At 42.6% G+C, this 24,823-nt stretch overlaps 1 protein-coding gene across 6 annotated transcripts in view; it reads right to left on the reverse strand.

Moving 5' to 3' along the window:
* Positions 1–24,823, reverse strand: part of banp (BTG3 associated nuclear protein) — a 152,375-nt gene that overhangs the window by 74,050 nt on the left and 53,502 nt on the right. For 3 of the 6 annotated variants that reach the window (XM_060915035.1, XM_060915034.1, XM_060915038.1), the window contains exons 11-12: positions 13,392–13,436; positions 8,612–8,677 (exon numbers count right to left, since the gene is read on the reverse strand). The exons of 1 other annotated variant lie outside the window; for it this stretch is intronic. In XM_060915035.1, the coding sequence (XP_060771018.1) occupies positions 8,612–8,677; positions 13,392–13,436 (111 nt within the window). The remainder of the gene's footprint in view (positions 1–8,611; positions 8,678–13,391; positions 13,437–24,823) is intronic. 2 more of the 6 variants (XM_060915037.1, XM_060915036.1) reach the window with 1 other exon arrangement.

Below are 24,823 nucleotides of genomic sequence, written 5' to 3' on the forward strand. Positions count from 1 at the left end.
TACCGGAAACATTTAGATGAAGTTATTGCTGCACAAGGGGGTCACACCGGATATGGTAAGCAAAGGTTTACATACTTTTGCCACTCACAGATTTTTATAATTTTATTTATTTATTTATTAGCTTTTTTGCCATAGCAAGATCTATATATGTACATACATTATGGCTTGGAAACCACTACAGCTTGCGCCAATTACAGTGGCCCCATTGTACAATCTGCATGTCTTTGGACTGTGGGGGAAACCGGAGCACCCGGAGGAAACCCACGCAGACACGGGGAGAGCATGCAAAGTCCACACAGAAAGGCCCCTGTTAGCTGCAAGGTTCGAACCCGGAACCTTCTTGCTGCGAGGCGACAGTGATGACCACTCCACCACCGTGCCGCCGGTGTAATTTGTAATACTGGATAATTTTCCTCAATAAATAAATGACCAAGTATCATATTTTTGTCTCGTTTGTTTAACTGGGTTCTCTTTATCTACTTTTAGGACTTGTGTGAAAATCTGATGATGTTTTAGGTCATATTTATGCAGAAATATAGAAAATTCTAAAGGGTTCACAAACTTTCAGGCACCACTGTATCTATATGGCCCGATGAGACAAAGATTGCGCTGTTTGGCCACAATGACCACCATGTACAGAGGGACACTGTACCAGCTGGTGGCGGTGGTAGGATCATCATGCTCTGGGGCTGTTTTGCTGCCAGTGGAACTGGTTCATTGCACAAAGTGGATGGAATAATGAAGGAAGACTACCTCAGAATTCTTCAGCATAAACCATCAGAAACTTGAACACGACTTGGGAGTTACAACAGGACAATGAACCCAAACACGCATTAGAGCTGGTTGTGGAGGATAAAGCAGGCTAACATTAAGCTTAAAACAAGTCCTGACTTCAACCCTATTGAAAAGATATAGACCGTGCTTATAAGTTGAGTCCATGCCAAGGAAAAAAAAAAGAACAAATCTAATTGAACTCTACCAATTCTACCATGAAGAGTCGTGAAATATCCAACCAGAATTCTGCCAGAAGCTTGTTCATGGTAAACAGAAATGTTTGGTCAAGGTGAATCTTGTGAAGAGACATTTTACCCAAATATTAGGTGTGCTGTATGTACATTTTTGACCCTGTATGTATAATTTTGACCCTGTGTTGATTTCAGAAAACCCAAAGAAATTTAAAACTTGCGCACCAAATTTGAGTGTTTTTTTTTTTATTATACCACAGAAAAAGAACAGTTCAAAGAAATTACTGAAAGCCCAAATATTGCCATTCATATCCAAGATGAGATTAATAATAATAATAATAATAATAATAATAATAATAAGTTCAATTTATATAGCACCTTTCTCAAAACCCAAGGTCGCTTGACAATTATAGGGGGAGAAAGAAAAAAAAGCCACCATGTAAAGGTCAGGATGTCATTCCAATGGTGTAGCAGCCAAAAGGTGCACGAAAACAAGTCCCACACCACCAGCACAGCCGATGCGACGGCACCAGGCAACACCGTCTGGAACACCACGCCATGGATCTACAAAGCAAGTACAGACGCACCGCCACACCAAGCGCTGGTATGTCCCAAACCACCCGCACAGCCGCGGCGACGCCACCGAGCAACATCGCTCGGAACATCATGCCAAGCACGAAAGCGCCGCTGCACAGAGTGCTGGACAACCACGATGTTAAAATGAGCAACTAGCTCACAGCAGTCCATAACTAGGAGCACAGGCATCACCCACAGCGAACCAAGGCCTGGAGGGAACTGACACCCAAAACTGGGTCTGGAGCTACACCACAACCGGCGGACAAAAACACTCAAACAAAAATCAAACTACACAAACACAAAAAAACAAAAGAGAAAATAAAATGAAATAAAAATACAAAGATTTATGTCACTGTATGTAAACTTCTGACCACAACTGTAATTAGATACTACAAGTGAACTGCAGCATATGCAGGTTTGACATATTTCATAGAGGACTAATTTAGTATGAAAAAGCAGGCCTTACGCTATGAGGTACATAATGTAGGCAGGAAGCCGAACTGGAGACAGCAGAGCTGAGGATGCTGAGATTTTCATTGGGAGTGACAAAGTTGGACAGGCTTAGAAATAAGAATATTAGATGGACAGCACATGTAGGACGGCTTGGAGACAAATAGGCGAGGTTGAGATGGTTTGATCACGTATAGAGGAGAGATCCAGGGCATACTGAGAAAAGAACGCTGGAGATGGAGTTGCCAGGTAGAAGGAAAAGAGGAAGACCAAAGATGAGATTTATGGACATGGGAAAGGAGGACATGAGGATGGTTGGTGCTACAGAAAAAGATACGGACGACAGGAGGAGCTGGAGGGACATCGTGGTTCAAATTGCATGGGAGTCAGTAGGAGCCGAGCTCCCATGAGAGCAGTAAAATCATACTGTATATCTGTGGGGGTGTCTAAAAATGCAGCATCATTACATTTTTAATCACAAATAAAGCTAATTTTCCTTCAATATACTGAGTAATATTTACATTAATGATAGACAAATAGCCTTAAATAATTGCTGGGTTTCAGTCACGTGACTTTTCTTAGTGATTTTACCGGAAGTGAAATAGCTGGTGGTCTAAACGGCTGCCGTCGTGCAAACAACTAGTGATAACTTATCAGCATACGCTCGTAATCTAGAAGCCACTGCTGGCTTTAGATATATTCAGAAGATTGCTATGTGCAATGGAATCGACCCCTACAGTCTGGGAAAGAAGGATTTGTCGTACGATCTCGAAAACTACCCTTCAGTCGAGTTCCTGAACTATCTGGAGTTGCAGACGTCCTTCTACACCGCAAAACAGATGAAAGCATGGAAGAGTATGGAGGCTTACAACTTTTTTGTACGTGGCTGGGTAAAGGACCTCGCTATCAAGTCGCTGCCAAATGAATCCTGTATTGTTTTTGCCCGTGTATGTATGTATGGGGTTCTTTAAGCGTTTTGTTCGCGTCTTTACAACGAAGCGCTGCAAGTTGAAGTGTAAACAAACAACAGTTGGCTTGATTCTCACTTGTGTTGGCTCTTATGGGCAATTCCATGTAAATGTCAACCTCACCATGCAAAAATAAAGCAACATGTAATACATCAAAACCACTCCCAGAGATATCACCTAGGCCTGTATTTTACACGTGAATAAGTTGAACCAATTTGTAACCAACCTAATATGTCACTGTCAGTCTTTCTTTCTTATAATGTAAAACCCAAGCTAAAATCAACTTTGATCATGTACAATTCTATATTATTGCCACAAGCCACAGAAATGTATGCTAAAATCCACAAAACAGCAAAACAATAGCCATCCTAAATATTATTTAAGAACTTTGATAGTTTTAGCTGATATTTAGAGAGTTTTTTAAAGGGTTATGGTGGTTAAATTGCTGATTTTCTAAACATATGCCATGTCTATTTCAGACGTGTCACATCCATAACGGAATTTCGTCACATCCATAACGCTGACTTTTCCTCCCGAAACTCTGCATGAAATACAAAATATTTTAAACAAAGATTTTTTAATATTCACCTTGGACCCCTCTATCAAATGGATATCTCCATTTCGACATTAGGTTTACAATTTCACAGAGTTTGATAAAAATGTACAGTCACCCAAGAAAAGTGATACTTTTTCTGTCACATCCATAACGCATCTTTTATTGGCATTTTCTGGCATGCCCTAGATGTACTATGGGAATTGTTCTTGTTCTATCACTTCTCCAGTATGGTACAGCCTTAAAATATGCAACACCTGTTTAAATACTGGGAGACAATAAAACATGCACTGGGTCATTTGTTGCCATTTTGAGTTCAAGTGTCACGTCCATAACGCTGGAATTGCTCTTATCTCTCAGGTAAATCATTCACAAAGATCATCAGAAACCCCTTTAAAGACCTGGATCTTGGTTAAACAAGACGGAGAAGTGATCACGGCGCATTGTAACTGTACAGCTGGGTAAGAATTTTGTCGCGACCTTCATGCATATGGACTTTGTGAGGAGTAAACAAAGAAACAGCTGGGGACTTTAGCGCTTTGCGACTAAAAAAGGTACCATAAAATAATGACACATAGCAAGAAAAGTACTTGGAAAACACTAAGGACATCGCTGAGAGGGAGATACAAACCTTTCACCAAGTGATCACTGCAAACTCGAGCATGCTTCGACTCGGCTCCCTTCGATTTCAGTGAGAGGTTCAAAAGCCACCTTTCTCGACGTCTTTTTGTGAAATCCTGTGTTCGTTCACCCTTTTTTATTAGTTCACAGGGAACCCTGAAGAAACTTTTATCAGTTTCACGGTTTGATCGATTCAAACAACCTAAAACAACGCAAGCGTAAGGCATTTTTCATGTGAGCAATGCACCTTCTCCGTACAAACGCTTTGTCAACTAAGCTTTGGTAGACCACCAGCTAAAGTTCTGAATAACTAATGAAGTGGATGTGACGTCACGTGAAACCCAGCAATAATAAGAATAAACATTTTCCAAAAGAACGCGTTACAGCTAGGTGCATGCTTTCGTGAATGCAGCACCATCACACTACTGTTCATGCAAACTATCCTTTTGAGAGCTCGCGGATGTTAACACACGTTAATCCTTTCAGAAGAAGAACCACTTAACCTTGGCTTCATTCGTTGGTTAAGTTTTCAAGAAAAAGATCACGACCACAGCCTGCTGAAAACAGACCACTTTGGTCTATTTTGTCTGCGTGGTCAGAGAATAGCTTTTACTTTCTACTCATAGAATGCATTCCCCCTCTGTTTAAAGTGTAGGCTATCGGAAAATAGCAAAAATCTCATCTGATCTCATTATCTGTAGCCGCTTTATCCTGTTCTACAGGGTCGCAGGCAAGCTGGAGCCTATCCCAGCTGACTATGGGCAAGAGGCGGGGTACACCCCGCCAGGTTATCGCAGGGCTGACACATAGAGACAAATAACCATTCACACTCACATTCACACCTACGGTCAATTTAGAGTCACCAGTTAACCTAACCTGCATGTCTTTGGACTGTGGGGGAAACCGGAGCACCCGGAGGAAACCCACGCGGACACGGGGAGAACATGCAAACTCCACACAGAAAGGCCCTCGCCGGCCACGGGGCTCGAACCCGGACCTTCTTGCTGTGAGGCGACAGCACTAACCACTACACCACCGTGCCGCCCAATAGCAAAAATAATAAGTTAAAAAAAAAAAAAAAAGACTACTCTGTGTGTATGCAAGTATAGCCTAATGAACCATGTAGCCTCTAACTCACGGAAAGCTTACCTGTTAGGCTATTTATTTATATATTTCCTCACCGCATCCATGCACCGTTCCTTTTTTTTTTTATAAACACCCCCACAAAGATGAATTCATAATTCGAACCCTGAGGGACATCATCCATTGTGGCAACCCCTAATGGGAACAGCCGAAAGAAGACTATGAAGACACTATGTGGCAGAGGTGGGGACTTGAGACTTGGGGACTTGGACTCGAGTCGACTTGAGTCACTGTTTTCATGACTTGTGACTTGACTTGACAAAACATGAAAATACTTGAGACTTGACTCGGACTTGGAAGTTTAAGACTCGGGACTTGACTTGACTTGACACACGATGACTTGAGTGACTTGAGTGTTATTTCCATCGTGTTTTTATTGTGAAAATAAAATGTAATATGCACATACTTCAGTAATTTTGATTGCACTGCCGTTGCGTTGTCACCGCCCTGTCCATCAGGCACGCTCTCTGCGTGGGCTATATACCGGCACGCCCCATGCCACGATGTGTTCACAGATTTCACATCATATCATCATGTCAGCCATCCCAAGAGTCATCACTTTCGGCTTCAAGGGCTACTGCCTAGAAGGTAAACGACGAACGGCGCAGTGCAAGATTTGCAACGTGACGATTTCTGACAGCCAGACCACGACCTCCAATTTCGTCCGGCATTTGAAGATCCATTCTGCCCAGTAAGTTTATTAATGTGTTGTTATTTGGTGATAGCAGCTAAACTCCTCGTTAGCCAATGTTAGCCACGAGCGTGAGCAGTAGGAGGATTTTAGCCGTTGCAGATGTAGCTAGGGATTCAGTTTATTATTGTGAAATTCTTATGTGAATGCTGGTAAGCAATGTAGTTACGTCAAGTTTAATGATATTGTATATCAGTAGTAGTAAGTTGATTGTGCACTTTGCAGTCGTGATGCTGAATAACATAAGCAGCTTCCTACCCTGTTGTTCTGTTTCAGGGTTAAGCTAATGGTCAGCTTGTGAACATGTACACGCTCATGAGCAGTACAAATTCGTGTAAGTGTGTTCGTGTACATTAGCCAGACTGTCCATAGGGCATAGAGGCAGGGGAGTTATCATAGCCGTTTGAAATAGCAGTGCAGCAACCTGCACATTTTTTTCGTCACACTACCCAATCAAAAAAGAAAAGAAAACTCCGTCCCACTGCCTATCATGCACTATTGAAAAAAGCGCCACGATTTGGATTCCCCGGCATGCCACTCGCTGTTTGAATACAGGCTAGCAGCGATACTAAACTCTGCAAAATAGGCTGACTGTGCGCGGGAGTCTCGGTTCCCGCTGTAACACAGTGTTACGAAAATAAATTATGCAGTCATCCAAACCATGAATTTACATTTAGTATATCAGGCTACCAGGCTGCCAAAACAATGGTTTGAATGACTACAATTTAGAGAGCACAGCTCTGTAACTGAAGAGGTGCATTGGATATTTCCCAGTGAGGTAATTTAAAAAGTCTCTGGGTAATTGTTCAAGGAAAGATGAATCCTGCGCGCTGTCCTTTCCATATTGTTCCCGAAACGTTGCACTTGTGGTAAGGAGGACAGTGCGTTAGCCACGACCGAAACGTTGTGAGCAAAGTTCCTGTGGAAAGGAATGCGCGGGATGCATATTTCATTTAACATTTATTTTCGTAACAATCTATTATAGCGGGAACCAAGACTCCCGCGCCAAAGTCGTTCTATATGTCCCCGCTCCGCACAGGCTGAGGCAGCCTCGGAGAGGGAGAGAGCGAGAGAGCGCTTTTGCACACACCTCTGTAGCTTGTCATATGGGGTAAGATGATGTCACTTTTGCACGGGCAAACAGGTCTTCTTTTTGAGACCTAAATTATGTCTGACACATTTCTCTATCCTTTGGGTTTTTTTTTTTACTGGCGCAAACATACATCGAAGTCACTTCAGGTTTCTCCACGTGTATCTTATTAATAATAATCATCTCATCTGACGTGATTAGAGATTGGAGGAGCTCATGCCCCTGTTAACCCAAGGTGTCGTCCTACCCTCTTTTAACTACGCACATAACAGAATGCCAATTCTCTGTTTATTTTTCTTGTTGGCTGATGACAATGTGAGAAACTTAGTTGGCTTTCAATCTTGCAATCAATTTTGCCATCAATAAATAACTATGTGACATTATTACTGTTTTGTTTTATTCCATGATGTATTTTACAGAACATGAGTATTTAAAATGCAAATATTTAACAGGTTGGGCACATGTGCCAGGGATGTTTACTGACATTTACTTATGTATTGCCTTTTCAATGTATTAAATTCATATTCTGCTACTAAAATTACGCCAATACGCCTAAGGTGACTTGACTTGGACTTGACTTGACATAGCCTGTGACTTGACTTGACTTGCCCAAGACAAAAAAGACTTGGGACTTACTTGGGACTTGAAGGTTAATACTTGAGACTTACTTGAGACTTGCACATGTGTGACTTGGTCCCATCTCTGCTATGTGGTAATCATGTGATGTACAGGTGAGGTCAGAAGTTCACATACGCTCATCATGGACATGAATATCATGGCAATATTGGGCTTTCAATTATTTCTTTGAACTGTTCTTTTTCTATGGCAGGATGATTACATCATGTGGCAGTGGGGGCGTGGTCAAGTGCCGGTCTGTGACAGGAGGGCGGAGTCAGGGAACGTAAGTGGCAGAATCACTACACCTGAGAGCAATTAACCTGTGTTTGTGTGTCTTCCCAGTGACCGCCCAGTCTTATACATCAGCAGGAAGCTGTCGGTGCATGAGGGGCGCTACAGCACCATAGAGAAAGAGTGTTTGGCGATCAAGTGGGCGGTCCTCGCCCTCCGTTACTACCTGCTGGGGCGCCCTTTCACCCTCTGTTCGGACCACGTGCCCCTCCAGTGGCTCCACCGCATGAAGGATGCCAACGCGCGGATCACCCGCTGGTATCTGGCACTCCAACCCTTTAATTTCAAGGTGGTCCACAGGCCGGGGGCGCAGATGGTCGTGGCGGACTTCCTCTCCCGACAAGGGGGGGGGGAGTCGGCTGCAGGCCTGAGTCGGGCGGTGGGGGTATGTGGCAGCGGGGGCGTGGTCAAGTGCCGGTCTGTGACAGGAGGGCGGAGTCAGGGAAGGTAAGTGGCAGAATCACTACACCTGAGAGCAATTAACCTGTGTTTGTGTGTCTTCCCAGTGACCGCACCCTACTTAAGGAGGGAGAGCGAGAGCAGAGGGTCTTTTCCCCGAACCAGATGCCGGTCGTGTGTGTGTTTCTGTTTGGTTTAAGGATTGTTAGACTGAAAAGTGTGGCAATAAAATCCCTAGTTCCGAACCTGATCTCTGTCCTGCCGTCTTCTGTGCTCCACCCTTCCACACGAACCGCTACATATCACATCCATCTTTAAGAGAGAAAAACAATTTGGTGTACAAGTTCTAATTTATATTTGGTTTCCTGAAATCAAAAAGGGTCAAAAATATACATACAGCACATCTAATATTTGGTTATCTGTCCCTAAGCAAGTTTCACCTTGACCAGACACCTTTGGTAGCCACCAACAAGCTTCTGGCAGAATTCTGGTTGGCTATTTGACCAATCTTGTTGGCAGAATTCAAATAAATTTGTTTGTTTCCTGGCACAGACCTGACTTTTAAGCGCACACCACATATTTCCAGAAAGGCCATTCCAAAATCTGAATGTTAACCTTCTTTATCCATTCCACAACCAGCGCTGATGTGTGTTTGGGGTCAGTTTACTGTTGGAACATCCAACTGTGTCCAAGTTTCTGATGTTTTGAGGTTATACTGAAGAATTCTGAGCTAGTCCTCCTTCATTATTCCATCCACTTTGCACAATGCACCAGTTCCACTGGCAGCAAAACAGCCCCACTGTATGATGCTACCACCACCATGCTTAACAGTTGGTAAAGTGTTACTCTGTACCTCTGGTGATTGTGGCCAAACAACTCAATCTTTCTTTCATCAGATCATAAAAATTTCCTCCAGAAGGCTTTTTCTTTGCCCATGTTGTCAGCTGCAAACTGTAGTTGAGCTTCAAGGCATCAATTTTAAAACAGGGGCTTCTTTCTTGAATGGCAGCCTCACAGGTCCATGATTATGTAAAACTTGCTTGACTGTAGACAGTGACACTGGTGTTCCAGCAGCTTCCAGTCCATGGCAGGCTCGTGCCTTGGTGGTTACTGGGTTGTTGCTGATCATCCAAACCAATTTCCTCTCAGCTGAGAGCAGAGGTGGACAGTAATGAAGTACATTTACTTGAGTACTGTACTTAAGTACATGTTTTGAGTATCTGTACTTTACTTGAGTATTTTTTTTTTTGGAAACTTATGACTTTAACTTCACTACATTTGAAAGGCAAATATCGTACTTTTTACTCCACTACATTTCGATCAAGGTCCTCGTTACTCATTACTATGAAGCAGCTTTGAAAGTGGATGTCTTTTTCTTTTCTAAAACGTGATTGGTTTTTCCCAGGTGGCACTGAGACAGCCTATCAGTAATCACTAAGGTCACGTCACATCTATAGACTGTATAAAATCAAGTTCAATTATTTCTTAACAGCATTATTTGAACACAAGGGCAGCACGGTGGTGTAAGTGGTTAGCATGGTCGCCTCACAGCAAGAAGGTTCTGGGTTCGAACCCAGCAGCCGGCGAGGGCCTTTCTGTGTGGAGTTTGCATGTTCTCCCCGTGTCCGCGTGGGTTTCCTCCGGGTGCTCCGGTTTCCCCCACAGTCCAAAGACATGCAGGATAGGTTAATATGGGACGGCCTTGGGCTGAGGTGCCCTTGAGCGAGGCACCTAACTCCCAACTGCTCTCCGGGCGCTGTTAGTATGGCTGCCCACTGCTCTGGGTATGTGTGCGTGCTCACTGCTCACACGTGTGTGCATGTGTGTGTTCACTGCTTCGGATGGGTTAAATGCAGAGAGGAAATTTCACAAGTGTGTGATGAATAAAGTTGTGATTTCTTTCTTCAATCAGTTGATGGCAGAATGGAAGGAGGCAGTTCTTCTGGGGAATGCACACACTCATGGCTATACCTAGAACCCATGTTTCAGTTTTATGAAAGGATTAAAGCTTTGTTTCATTTTAAATGCTTGCTTTGTTTGCCGAAAACGAACCACATCACGGCCTACAAAAACTCGCCGTCTGACCTGCGGAAGCATATTGAGGTATATAAATGTTTTATTCCAAGAGAAAGCTTGCAATGAGGTTGTCTGTGCTTTTAGAGCTAGCGATAATGTTGCAAACGTAGCTATGCAGTCTGGTTAGTCAAATGACTTTCTATGGATTTGCCCGCCAAGTTGCCGTAGCCTTGTCCACGGCTAACGTTAACACATAGCTAGTTAACTCGGACACTGTTAGTTAGCATGTAAAAACGGAGTTATGCTAACATGAATAACGTTAACTTATCTGAAGTCCTTTCAGAAATATGGTTTAGCATATTCTTGCCAAATAAACAGAATGTAGAAATCTTTCTTTTCTCGTAGCGTTAGCTATCCGATATGATTTCGAGTTTGAAAAGAGTTTGCTAGCATGTCAGGTGGAGCTTCACTGACTAGCTAATTTAATGTTAAACCACCATGATGCACAGCATGCGTTTATTTTGTGAATTCACATTTCTGTCTTTGGTAACGGCATTAGATTTTGCAAGCGTTGTGGCAATAATACAACCATGTGTTGACAGAAAATGTATTTTTAATACTTAAGTATTTTTAAAACCAGGTACTTCAGTACTTTAACTTAAGTAAAAATTTGACTGTACAACTTTCACTCGTATCGGAGTAACATTTGACCAGCGGGATCTGTACTTTGACTTAAGTAATGAAGTTGGGTACTTTGTCCACCTCTGGCTGAGAGTGACAGTTTGGGTTTACTTCCAGACCTTGGCAAAGTGGCTGTACCTCTTGGTAACATTAGTTCAAGCAAGTACAAGTTTTGTTTGAACATTGAAACTCATGAATTGTTTGAACTAATAATCTTGGAATTTGCAGTTGTTTAGAAATGACTCCAAGAGACATTCCTGACTTGTGTAAACCTATGCAACTTTTTCTGAGCGCTGCACCGAGCTCCTTGCACTTTTCCCACTGTACTGTGTATTGGTCAATTCAATGAGCGCTCTCAAAACAAACAAATAAAAACAAACAAACAAACAAACAAACAAATAAACAAACAAACCCTTTTTATACTGGCGTAGAGAAGCTCCCAGCTGTAGTCAATCATGATCACCAACAGGAAATTAAGAGACTTGTTGGAACTTTCAGCACCAGTGAATTAATATACAGTAAATTGGGCATATGTAAATTTTTGAACCTGCATGTATAATTCTGACCCTGTGTTGATTTCAGAAAACCCAATATAAATGAATACTTGTGCACCAAATTCTTGCTTTTCTATTAAAGACGTATGTTTTACAGTCAGTCATTCTGCCACAGAAAAAGAAGAGTTGAAAGAAAATCACTGAAAGCCCAATACTGCCATGACATACATGTCCATGATGAGTGCATGCAAACTTCTGCTGTCAAATGTATAATCTTCCTGCTAAACACACTTTTATAACTGCCGTCATGCATACACAACATGTGACGTAAATGGTGTACGTGTGTGTGTGTGTGACTTTTGCACTGGCCTCCTTTGATTTGAGCAGACAAAGAGCAAAGACCGCCAAGGTAAGGGCGGCACGGTGGTGTAGTGGTTAGCGCTGTTGCCTCACAGCAAGAAGGTTCCGGGTTCGAGCCCCGTGGCCGGTGAGGGCCTTTCTGTGTGGAGTTTGCATGTTCTCCCCGTGTCTGCGTGGGTTTCCTCCGGGTGCTCCGGTTTCCCCCACAGTCCAAAGACATGCAGTTAGGTTAACGTGGGGCGGCCTTGGGCTGAAGTGCCCTTGAGCAAGGTACCTAACCCCTGACTGCTCCCCGGGCGCTCTGGTGTGGCTGCCCACTGCTCTGGGGGTGTGTGTGCGCATGTGTTCACTGCTTCAGATGGGTTAAATGCAGAGGATGAATTTCACTGTGCTTGAAGTGTGCATGTGACAAATAAAGGTTTCTTCTTCTTTTCTTCTATAAAGGAAGAGCAGTGTTTCACACACACAGAGAGAGAGAGAGAGAGAGGGACAGACAGAAACAAAAAGAGTGAGACAGACCTCATCAGACATCACCCACTGGAACACAAATCAGCAGTACACTGTAGTACTGCCTGCCCTACCTGAGCACAGTGACTGAGCACCAACGCAGGACCACGCTGATAAAGTATAGACTCCGTGCACATACCGAGCATCGAAACAGACTGCTATAAGAAATCATGGTTCCCTACAGAGCAGACTGTGTACACAGTGCAACAGCCATACAGTGGAGACAGTGTAACAAATTCAAACACTTTCATGAAATATATTTCCAAACATTTCAAATCACACACTACAAATCTCCCTTCTGCCCCGTACCGACAAACTGCCCATTCTGTTAGGAGAAATGAAGGAGAGCTGTGTTTTAGCAGTACAGTAGCTATCTGCCTGCCACAATCTGAGGGACAGTGAGTAACACACACACACACACACACACACAGCCCTGTTTGTCTTCCGTTTGGTTTTTATTTTACTTCTTTAAGATTTATTAATGCTTAATTTCTATTCTCTCTTCTCCATGTCTCTATACAGACACTCGGTGTTAGATCTGATATGTTTGTTCTTCTCTTTCTTGTAATGCTTTGGCAATACTGTACATATATGGGTATGCCAGTAAAGCTTGTTGAATGGAACTAAGCTGAATTGAGAGAGAGAGACAGAGAGAGAGAAACAGGCAGACAGACAGAAACAGAGAAAGAGAGAAACAGACAGACAGATAGAAGGATAGAGACAGACAGACAGACAGACAAAGAGTCATAGAGACAGAGTGAGAGCAAGAGAGATGATGAATGAGAAACAGACAGAGAGACAGACAGAAACAAAGAGAGTGAAACAGACAGACAGAAAGACGGGGAGAGAGAGAGAGAGAGAGCGCCAGAGGGAGTGAGAGAAAGGAGAAGGAGAACGTGAACGAGAGAGAGTAAGAGAACAGACACAGACGGACAGAGAGATGCGTGTGGAAGAGAGAAGGGTATTACCTGTCCATCCTGCCCAACATGCACCTGGTGGATCTGAAGGTTACCCTGAAAAAAGACACAAGCACTATTACAGCTGAAGCATGAGCTAACGTTTTACACACACACACACACACACACACACACACACACACACACTGTACAGGTATTTTACCAGGTTCCTCCCTTTAAACCCCACATGGAATAGACGAATAAACAGAATACAACACTCATGTGAGCTCTTATTTCAACTAATCCATCTTTTATTTCAGTGAATCAGTCTTGTATTTTCATGACTCAGGCTTTTATTTCAATGACTCAGGCGATTTGGTCATCAGCTGTGTGTGATCAGACCTCCAGCTGTCAGCACATTCATCTTTTTGTACTTTCATGGTTTTTGGTTTGGGATTTTTTTTTTTTTTTTGGTATTTTATGGCTATAATACACGCACAAGAGAAAAACAAGAGTCACTCCAATAAGCACAAATGAGCACAAGGTGGCAGCGGAGAAAGCACAAACACCACACACACACACACACACACACACACACACACACACACACACACACACACACACACACACAATGTTGTGGAAGAAAAAGAGAGCAAACTATTCATCTTTTCTGTATAGGATCTCCTGTTATTTTCTCATCGAAATACTGACAGGAAGAGAGCACAGACACACACGCATGCACAACACACACACGCACGCTTCCTCTCTCTAGCACACTGGAGATGTGAGCAGTGGGGAATAAGAGCTCATTTCCTTTGCAATCTTTTAAACAAATGGCTTTGATGAGGCAGGCCCAGCTTTGAACTCCAACAGCAAACAAGATCACAAAAGTTAAAAGAGGAGAAAATATTTTTCTGGCGTTCCCTGAGTGAACTGAAAGAAACCTATATAGATTCCCCCCACACACACACTCTCACGGTTTGATTAGATATATCCACATTCACTTTGCATTAACAGCATTCAGGTTTACATTTGCATGCGTTGGGTGAGGTGTTCTCGAAAATCTCTCTCATTTACAGTGCAGTAACTACAGCGCTAGTGCATTAACTGCACTTGTAAACTTCAGCCTCAGCTGCTCCCACTAAGCAGCGTGAGTCCTCACTGCTCATTCTATTTCTTTCTCACACTCAGTCTGACTTTTACATCTCTTCTACCTGCCCATACTACCTACAGAAAACAAGTTCAGCGGTGTTCAATCATTCACAGCATTATAAAGACAAATTAGTCATTATTCTCCTCCTGTATAAGGGCTATTCAAATTGTAAGGTGAGATGGAAATTTAAAACAAACAAACAAAAAGAATATTTAAATTACTATCAGACATGTCAACTATTATGTACAGTTAGGCAAGAAAGTATTTAGTCAGTCACCAATTGTGCAAGTTCTCCCACTTAAAAAGATGAGAGAGGCCTGTAATTTTCATCATAGGTACACTTCAACTATGAGAGACAGAATGGGGGGAAAGAATCCAGGAAATCACATTGTAGGATTTTTAATGAATTAATTGGTAAATTCCTCGGTAAAATAAGTATTTGGTCACCTACAAACAAGCAAGATTTCTGGCTCTTACAGACCTGTAACTTCTTCTTTAAGAGGCTCCTCTGTCCTCCACTCGTTACCTGTATTAATGGCACCTGTTTGAACTCGTTATCAGTATAAAAGACACCTGTCCACAACCTCAAACAGTCACACTCCAAACTCCACTATGGCCAAGACCAAAGAGCTGTCGAAGGACACCAGAAACAAAATTGTAGACCTGCACCAGGCTGGGAAGACTGAATCTGCAATAGGTAAGCAGCTTGGTGTGAAGAAATCAACTGTGGGAGCAATTATTAGAAAATGGAAGACATACAAGACCACTGATAATCTCCCTCGATCTGGGGCTCCACGCAAGATCTCACCCCGTGGGGTCAAAATGATCACAAGAACGGTGAGCAAAAATCCCAGAACCACACGGGGGGACCTAGTGAATGACCTGCAGAGAGCTGGGACCAAAGTAACAAAGGCTACCATCAGTAACACACTACGCTGCCAGGGACTCAAATCCTGCAGTGCCAGACGTGTCCCCCTGCTTAAGCCAGTACATGTCCAGGCCCGTCTGAAGTTTGCTAGAGACCATTTGGATGATCCAGAAGAGGATTGGGAGAATGTCATATGGTCAGATGAAACCAAAATAGAACTTTTTGGTAAAAACTCAACTTGTCATGTTTGGAGGAGAAAGAATGCTGAGTTGCATCCAAAGAACACCATACCTACTGTGAAGCATGGGGGTGGAAACATCATGCTTTGGGGCTGTTTTTCTGCAAAGGGACCAGGACGACTGATCCGTGTAAAGGAAAGAATGAATGGGGCCATGTATCGTGAGATTTTGAGTGAAAACCTCCTTCCATCAGCAAGGGCATTGAAGATGAAACGTGGCTGGGTCTTTCAGCATGACAATGATCCCAAACACACCGCCCGGGCAACGAAGGAGTGGCTTCGTAAGAAGCATTTCAAGGTCCTGGAGTGGCCTAGCCAGTCTCCAGATCTCAACCCCATAGAAAATCTTTGGAGGGAGTTGAAAGTCCGTGTTGCCCAGCGACAGCCCCAAAACATCACTGCTCTAGAGGAGATGTGCATGGAGGAATGGGCCAAAATACCAGCAACAGTGTGTGAAAACCTTGTGAAGACTTACAGAAAACGTTTGACCTCTGTCATTGCCAACAAAGGGTATATAACAAAGTATTGAGATGAACTTGTGTTATTGACCAAATACTTATTTTCCACCATAATTTGCAAATAAATTATTTAAAAATCAGACAACGTGATTTTCTGGATTTTTTTTCTCATTTTGTCTCTCATAGTTGAAGTGTACCTATGATGAAAATTACAGGCCTCTCTCATCTTTTTAAGTGGGAGAACTTGCACAATTGGTGACTGACTAAATACTTTTTTGCCCCACTGTATTTGCCATAAACATGTTGAATTTTAACATTGGAGCACACTAGAATGAGCTATCACTCAGTAATATGCCAAAATAGTTATATGCGTGGGTTTCCTCCGGGTGCTCCGGTTTCCCCCACAGTCCAAAGACATGCAGTTAGGTTGACGTGGGGCGGCCTTGGGCTGAGGTGCCCTTGAGCAAGGTACCTAACCCCTGACTGCTCCCCGGGTGCTCTGGTGTGGCTGCCCACTGCTCTGGGTGTGTGCATGTGTTCACTGCTTCAGATGGGTTAAATGCAGAGGATGAATTTCACTGTGCTTGAAGTGTGCATGTGACAAATAAAGGTTTCTTCTTCAAAAGAGCAGTCTGATATACACACACACACACACACACACACACACACACACACACACACATCCATCCATCCATCTATTATCTGTAGCCGCTTATCCTGTTCTACAGGGTCGCAGGCAAGCTGGAGCCTATCCCAGCTGACTACAGGCGAAAGGCGGGGTACACCCTGGACAAGTCGCCAGGTCATCACAGGGCTGACACATAGACACAGACAACCATTCACACTCACATTCACACCTACGCTCAATTTAGAGTCACCAGTTAACCTAACCTGCATGTCTTTGGACTGTGGGGGAAACCGGAGCACCCGGAGGAAACCCACGCGGACACGGGGAGAACACGCAAACTCCACACAGAAAGGCCCTCGCCGGCCACGGGGCTCGAACCTGGACCTTCTTGCTGTGAGGCAACAGCACTAACCACTACACCACCGTGCCGCCCTATATATATTTTTTTTTTTTGTTTTGTTTTGTTTTTCCCCATAATAAAAACAGCAGAATTGATATATGAATCTGGAATGACAGAGTCCTGTCCCCTGGTGATGTTTCACCTGGTGCTCTCGTCTGCACTGAGTTTCTCACTTGAAAGATGTGCTGAAGAAAGCTTTGAGTCATAACACGTGCTACAGGTGATTTTTGAAATCAGGTGAAGTGGGATTCACGTAGGTGATTCTGCATTTACCAAGGTGAATTAGGAGTTAGGGTTAGTTCATCTAGTGGAATGTTTAATTTTTTTGTTGCCAGAGGCGGCAGCAGCGAGTACATGTCGCACATCAAAGTTGTGCCAAATCTAGGGGGGTCCGGGTGCATGCCCCCCCAGGAAATTTTGGAATTTTTATCCCTCTAAAACGCTATTTCCTGCATTTTGAGAGGCATATTTTGGTGGAGTAAAGCTAAGTTTAATGTCTCAGAGTACATTTTGTCCATGTATTTGTTTTCTATATGAAACAGAACCAATGATACTATAATGTAATTACATCTACTTAGTATCGTTGAGAGGATAACAACCCTCTTACCATGAGTTTGGTCAGGGCAGCAAGTGAATTCATGTAGATCTAGAGCAGCATCAAGTTTTTGGGCACCCAAAACTGCTTGTACACCTCGTGAACGCTATCTAGCCATCTGGACAGGACACGAGTTATCAGTCAGATACAAATGTAGCGACACTGTCATAGCCTTGCTGTCACAGGGTCCCCACTTTGGCGCGAGTACCCAGAGACCAGACATGTCTAGACAGTTGCCACAGCAATGGGTTAATTAGTCCACAGAATATTCATAAATCAGCTTGTCTACTATGGGTTTTGCAGTTCTGTGTAAGCTAAATAAGGAAAATCACGGAAAGGGGAGGCAATCGGTGACGTCAAGGCCAGGCTAATTTGCATCGGTTTTGGTGCGAATGGGTGCTACCAACCTACAGTACAAAGGGATGCCACTGGGGCGCTGGATTAAAGGGACGCAGTGGGATTTAATAAGGGAAAACAAAGGTGCGCAGCGGGCTGTTTATTCACACTACTCTCTTCCTTGTAAATAGTCAAAGGACTCCCATTGTAACTTGCGGGGGGCAGCCCCCTAACATAATTTTAGGGGGGGCGACTGCCCCCCGCCACCGCTTGCAACTGAATCCTCTGTGGTGAAGTGGTAACTTTCAAAGCAGAAGGTCCCACGTTTGATTCCCAGCAAGGACAGTAAAAAGTAGGGGGGAAAAAACAAATTAAATTAGACAGAAAGACAAGTATGTAAGTGTAATTCTGGGCAGAGAGATATAAGAGGATAGAAGATATAAAGGGGGTGGGGTGAGTGAGAAACGAGGGGGAAAGGTGAATAGAGAGTGGTTGTTGAAGTGTTCTCATTCTTTTATGAATCCACTAAAAAAATCCAAGCCCCCCCCCCTTTTTTTTCAAATGAGAACACCCCCCACCATAAAAAAAAACTTTTTAGAATGTCGACCTAATTCACCTTGGTAAATTTGTGGCTTTGTGGTGAAACATGATAAAAGATTTTGGCATAAAAACCCGAGAGTGGCTCCTTGCATTATTTAACAGCTGTGCAACGACATTCAGGATCCCAAAAATATGGAAGAAAGCTAAAGTAGTGGCTCTACTGAAGCCAGGGAAAGACCCAAAGTTGGCAAAGGGCTACAGACCAACATCCTTGCTTTGTATCTTGTAGAAACTGTATGAACGATTAATAATGACCCGTAGTCAAGCAACCGTGGATGAACAACTATCACCAGATCAGGCAGGTTTCAGACCAGGGCGATCTTGCTGTGGCCAGGTTCCGAACCTCACGCAGTTCACAGAAGATGGATTCAAATGTAAGGTAATAACAGGTGCAGCGTTGGTTGATCTAACTGCCGCCTACAATACTGTGAACCACCAAGCGCTACTCCTCAAAGTAGACAAAACGGTGAAGAACACCACTCTTGTTAAGATAATTGAATTGCTCCTTACAAACAGGCGATTCTTTCTTTATGGAGATGGAGGGCAGGAGTAGCTGATAGATTTTACCAAAATAATTATAATGGATAATTAGATAATGCTTGAAAAACTAGGACGTGGGACTCATGTTGAAACTCGTGCAATTACATTCCTCTATCAGTTTTATAGTGGGTCACTTTGAGATAAATAACTGAAAAGTAAATCAGTGAGACTCCGAGGTTAAATAATGAAGCACTTTCATACCGGTAAAATAGAGAATTTTCTGAGTAGCCAGTAACTAAAACTTGAAAACAGATTTTTTTTTTTTTGTGTAGCCAAGAACATTTTCCAGCGTGAAAACATTTTCATGAACTTACTTATCATAACAGGACAGATTTATTACACGAATATAATCACACTCTTCAAATGTTAGGCAAACGTTGCCTAATGCTCGGTTATGATCCTTTTGACTGATAAAATAGAACCAAAAAAAGTCTGATAGTGGTGCTATCTGAGATTTTACATGTTGCATTCTTTTCCCAACATCAGCAATCTGAAACATCAGCATGTGTCACTCTTCACGGCTATGACTGGATTTGCTTCACAAGTCACCGAAGACCATCTGTTTGGTTCTAAATCTTACAAATGTAATGCATTTACTTATCCAAAAGCCACAAACAGCAAAACAAAACAAAGTCCTGTCTCAGGGAACTGACCATAAATTCACTTTATATTCCACTCTAGGCCAAACTGTTACATAATCTGGTCTTTTTTTCCCCCCAAATAGGCAGAAATGAACCATCTGGTTATAAACAAGAAAGAAACAGACCTCTGAATCACTATTAAAATCTATTCATTTTAATTCTCTCTTTCTTATTAAAAAAAATATCTAACATTTCAAAAGAAGCAACTGCAGGTCAAGATTAGTTGTTAAAAGAATATAAACATTCAAAAATCTTTTTTGCAATTAAATCCTTTCAGGGCAAGTCACGTGAGGATTGTGAGAAAACTGCAATGGTTTTTGTCACGTTCGGCGGAAAAACAGGTAGATCGAATCATCTTGTTGAAAATCCTATCATCAAGCAAATGCTACTGAATCAGAACGTGTAAGAAGCCATCACGTTTCACTAAATGCAGTTAATGGAACACGAGTTCTTGTGCGTTCTGTTTGCTCATAACATTTTTGTACAGCTATAGCATTAAGACATTGTTTGTTTGTTAATGTTCTTTTGGGGAACTTTAAAAGTTTTTGATACAAAGATTATTAGTGAAGTGCAGCTTGGAGATGTTGCAGCCGACAACCATAAATAAGATGCTTGGAGTTGCAAATGCATGAGAAAGTATGTTTTTGGAGCAGCTGTCCCTTTTCCATTTCTGCATCTTTGTTTAAAAGGCATTTTTATCAAATGCAATATATTCAAAATATTAATCCTAATGCACAACTGAGTAGGTGTGTGTGATAAGTCCCGACTGTGACTGACAGTCCTGGGATTTTAACCTATAATCTTCCTGGTCACTAGTACAGAACCCTGAGATATCACTGCCTCATCTGCCCCAGCTTCCACCTCTGCCTCATTATCTTTGAACAGAACACTGATAATACAACCCCAATTCCAAAAAAAGTTGGGACAAAGTACAAATTGTAAATAAAAACGGAATGCAATAATTTACAAATCTCAAAAACTGATATTGTATTCACAATAGAACAGAGACAACATATCAAATGTCGAAAGTGAGACATTTTGAAATTTCATGCCAAATATTGGCTCATTTGAAATTTCATGACAGCAACACATCTCAAAAAAGTTGGGACAGGGGCAATAAGAGGCTGGAAAAGTTAAAGGTACAAAAAAGGAACAGCTGGAGGACCAAATTGCAACTCATTAGGTCAATTGGCAATAGGTCATTAACATGACTGGGTATAAAAAGAGCATCTCGGAGTGGCAGCAGCTCTCAGAAGTAAAGATGGGAAGAGGATCACCAATCCCCCTAATTCTGCACCGACAAATAGTGGAGCAATATCAGAAAGGAGTTCGACAGTGTAAAATTGCAAAGAGTTTGAACATATCATCATCTACAGTGCATAATATCATCAAAAGATTCAGAGAATCTGGAAGAATCTCTGTGTGTAAGGGTCAAAGCCGGAAAACCATACTGGGTGCCCGTTCTCTTCGGGCCCTTAGACGGTACTGCATCACATACAGGCATGCTACTGTATTGGAAATCACAAAATGGGCTCAGGGATATTTCCAGAGAATATTATCTGTGAACACAATTCACCGTGCCATCCGCCGTCGCCAGCTAAAACTCTATAGTTCAAAGAAGCAGCCGTGTCTAAACATGATCCAGAAGCGCAGACGTCTTCTCTGGGCCAAGGCTCATTTAAAATGGACTGTGGCAAAGTGGAAAACTGTTCTGTGGTCAGACGAATCAAAATTTGAAGTTCTTTATGGAAATCAGGGACGCCGTGTCATTCGGACTAAAGAGGAGAAGGACGACCCAAGTTGTTATCAGTGCTCAGTTCAGAAGCCTGCATCTCTGATGGTATGAGGTTGCATTAGTGCGTGTGGCATGGGCAGCTTACACATCTGGAAAGACACCATCAATGCTGAAAGGTATATCCAGGTTCTAGAGCAACATATGCTCCCATCCAGACGACGTCTCTTTCAGGGAAGACCTTGCATTTTCCAACGTGACAGTGCCAAACCACATACTGCATCAATTACAGCATCATGGCTGCGTAGAAGAAGGGTCCGGGTACTGAACTGGCCAGCCTGCAGTCCAGATCTTTCACCCATAGAAAACATTTGGCGCATCATAAAACGGAAGATACGACAAAAAAGACCTAAGACAGTTGAGCAACTAGAATCCTACATTAGACAAGAATGGGTTAACATTCCTATCCCTAAACTTGAGCAACTTGTCTCCTCAGTCCCCAGACGTTTACAGACTGTCGTAAAGAGAAAAGGGGATGTCTCACAGTGGTAAACATGACCTTGTCCCAACTTTTTTGAGATGTGGTGGTGTCATGAAATTTAAAATCACCTAATTTTTCTTTTTAAATGATACATTTCCTCAGTTTAAACATTTGATATATCATTTACAGTATGTTCTATTCTGAATAAAATATGGAATTTTGAAACTTCCACATCATTGCATTCCGTTTTTATTTACAATTTGTACTTTGTCCCAACTTTTTTGGAATCGGGGTTGTACCATGGTGGGGGAAAACCCCCAAAAACGTATAGATGAAAGCCACAGGGGGAGTAATGGTTAGAGAAGCAGCTTTGGGACCGAAAGGTCGCCAGTTCGATTCCATGGACCAGCAGGAATGGCTGAAGTGCCCTTGAGCAAGGCAACTAACCCCCAAACTGCTCCCCAGGCTGCTCTAGGTATATTGTATGTCGCTCTGGATAAGCGCGGCTGCTAAATGCCTGTAACGTAATGCAGGGCTGTGAAATGGAAAACGTAAAATCCGAGGACAACTTACACTATATATCTGTGTGTATGTGTGATCATGCTAAGGCTATTGTGCTAAATGCATTTACACGACGATCATCGTGGCAAATTAAAAATAAGTTATAACGCTAATAAACATTTAGTAAAAAGTATCATGCATGATCAACAGACAAATATGAAAACAAGATATAATGACCTGGTAATCTGTAATTTCACCAGTTCTGAGTGTTTCTTTCCCCTGCACATGATCGACCGGGCGTGCTCTTCCTCCTGATCCGTATTTTACATCCTGATGGCATAATGTGCAGCACGCCTTGCCTGGTTCCTTGATCTTCCGGATGCGTTCATAAAGATATTCGTTTCCGACTTAAAATTCCAGCCACTGCCAATTCCACGGATTCTTGATACCGTTTTCCTTGTCTACTTTTTTCACATTGTCATTATCGCCATCCTCACTCTGTACAATGTCTCTCCGCGACACAGACATACCGAAAAAACCCTTTTATTAATCACTTAATCGCAAGCTATATTGTCAACACGTGTTTGAAAAGAGTAACCTGAAAATGGTAAGAAGGAAATGGCGCCATGTCGTAAAACGGTCTACGATGTCGTATATTTAACTTGTACGATGTCGTAAAATACAGAGACATCTGGCGTTAGATTCCCCCCCATTCAGTAAACAATGGACTCGTCGGCGATTACGGTCCTTAACCATTTGCAGAGTACCCCCACGCCCTACTTTTTTTTTTGCAAAAATACACGATTTACAAAAATCTGGCATTTTTGAGATAAAGTCCACGGAATTCTGCAAATCTGTGGATTTTTCACAGCCCTGGTAATGTAATGTAATGAATGCGATCTGATGAGTTCAGATTTACCCTGTTCCTGAGTGATGGGCGTGTCAGGGTAAGAAGGCAAGTGCATGAAGCGATGCATCCATCATGCACAGTGGCCTCTGTACAAGCCTCTGGAGGCAGCGCTACAATCTGGGGTTCCTTCAGTTGCTTAGGTCGAGGCTCAGCAGCGTTATGGGGCAATAAAATGAAGTCAGCTGACGACCTGAATGTACTGAATGACCAGGTTAAAAAAAACAAAACAACATCAATGGATTTTTTCCTTCCCTGATGGCACAGGCATATTCCAGCTAGGGGTCGACCAATAATCGGCCTGGCCGATATATCGGGCCGATATTCTGCATTTTTAGGGTTATCGGTATCGGCCATAATTTCCACCGATATGCCGATAACATGCCTTTTTGCAGCCATTTCGTTCCTAACGCGACTGTCACTGCACGTCCTTTCCTGCACTCGCCTCTCTGAGTTCAAGAACACGGTCCCGCCCACCACAACATCTGATTTATTTGGCACAAGAGATATAGCCAATCAACACGCGTAGCTAAACGCTGTGAACTGTTTCAAGGCGGCCGTACGGGCACTCGGGCAGAAGCGGCACAAGGGATACAGCCAATCAACACGCGTAGCTAAACGCTGTGAACTGTTTCAAGGCGGCCATACGGGCACTCGGGCAGGAGCAGATCCCACTTCAAGGTAAGGACACGCTGCTTTTGCCGCAATAAGTCACAAACACACAAGTTGCAAAAGCACAACATCATTATATGTTTACATTCTTCATCTACTACTCGTTAAAATTGTCCATTTGCATCTGTGTAGCCAGGCAAACTTAGCTTATGGAAGGAAGCACTTGAATTAGCCTACAACCAACTAGTCTCGCTGAAACTACATGTAATGCTTCCTTCACTATAATATAATCCTCCTAAATTGGGAATATTAGGCTTGGGCATTAAAAGCATTAGAATGTAGATGGTTACTTGTTAAGTTGTTACATAATAGGGAGTGACAGCCTACTTTATGTTTGATTTTACTTTTTAAAAAATGCTGCAGGCAGCTCCCTACACTTGATTTGTTACTTAAAAACTACTTGAAGTTGGTAAGTCTTACTTAGTTCTTAGTGTAAAAGAATCCAGAGTGTATTTTCATTTATTCTCCACTGAAAATGGTGAGCTGTAATATAGTAGGGAGTGATTTATTTTTTTATTGGTGAATATTTATTTTATTATTATTTTATTTCTCATTTTATTCTAACTAACGTTTGACTTTATTGTACAAATGCTGCTGGCATCTCCCTGCACAAAATTTCATGTTCAATTTTACAATTAAACATACATTTCATGGATATGAAGGTCTGTGTCAGTGTGTGCTATGTTTAATTTCATGTGAATTATAATGTTTACATTTATCGGTTGCACATATCGGTTATCGGCATCCCAATTCC

This window comes from Neoarius graeffei, chromosome 2, assembly GCF_027579695.1.
Source record: "Neoarius graeffei isolate fNeoGra1 chromosome 2, fNeoGra1.pri, whole genome shotgun sequence".
Classification (NCBI taxonomy): Eukaryota; Metazoa; Chordata; class Actinopteri; order Siluriformes; family Ariidae; genus Neoarius; species Neoarius graeffei.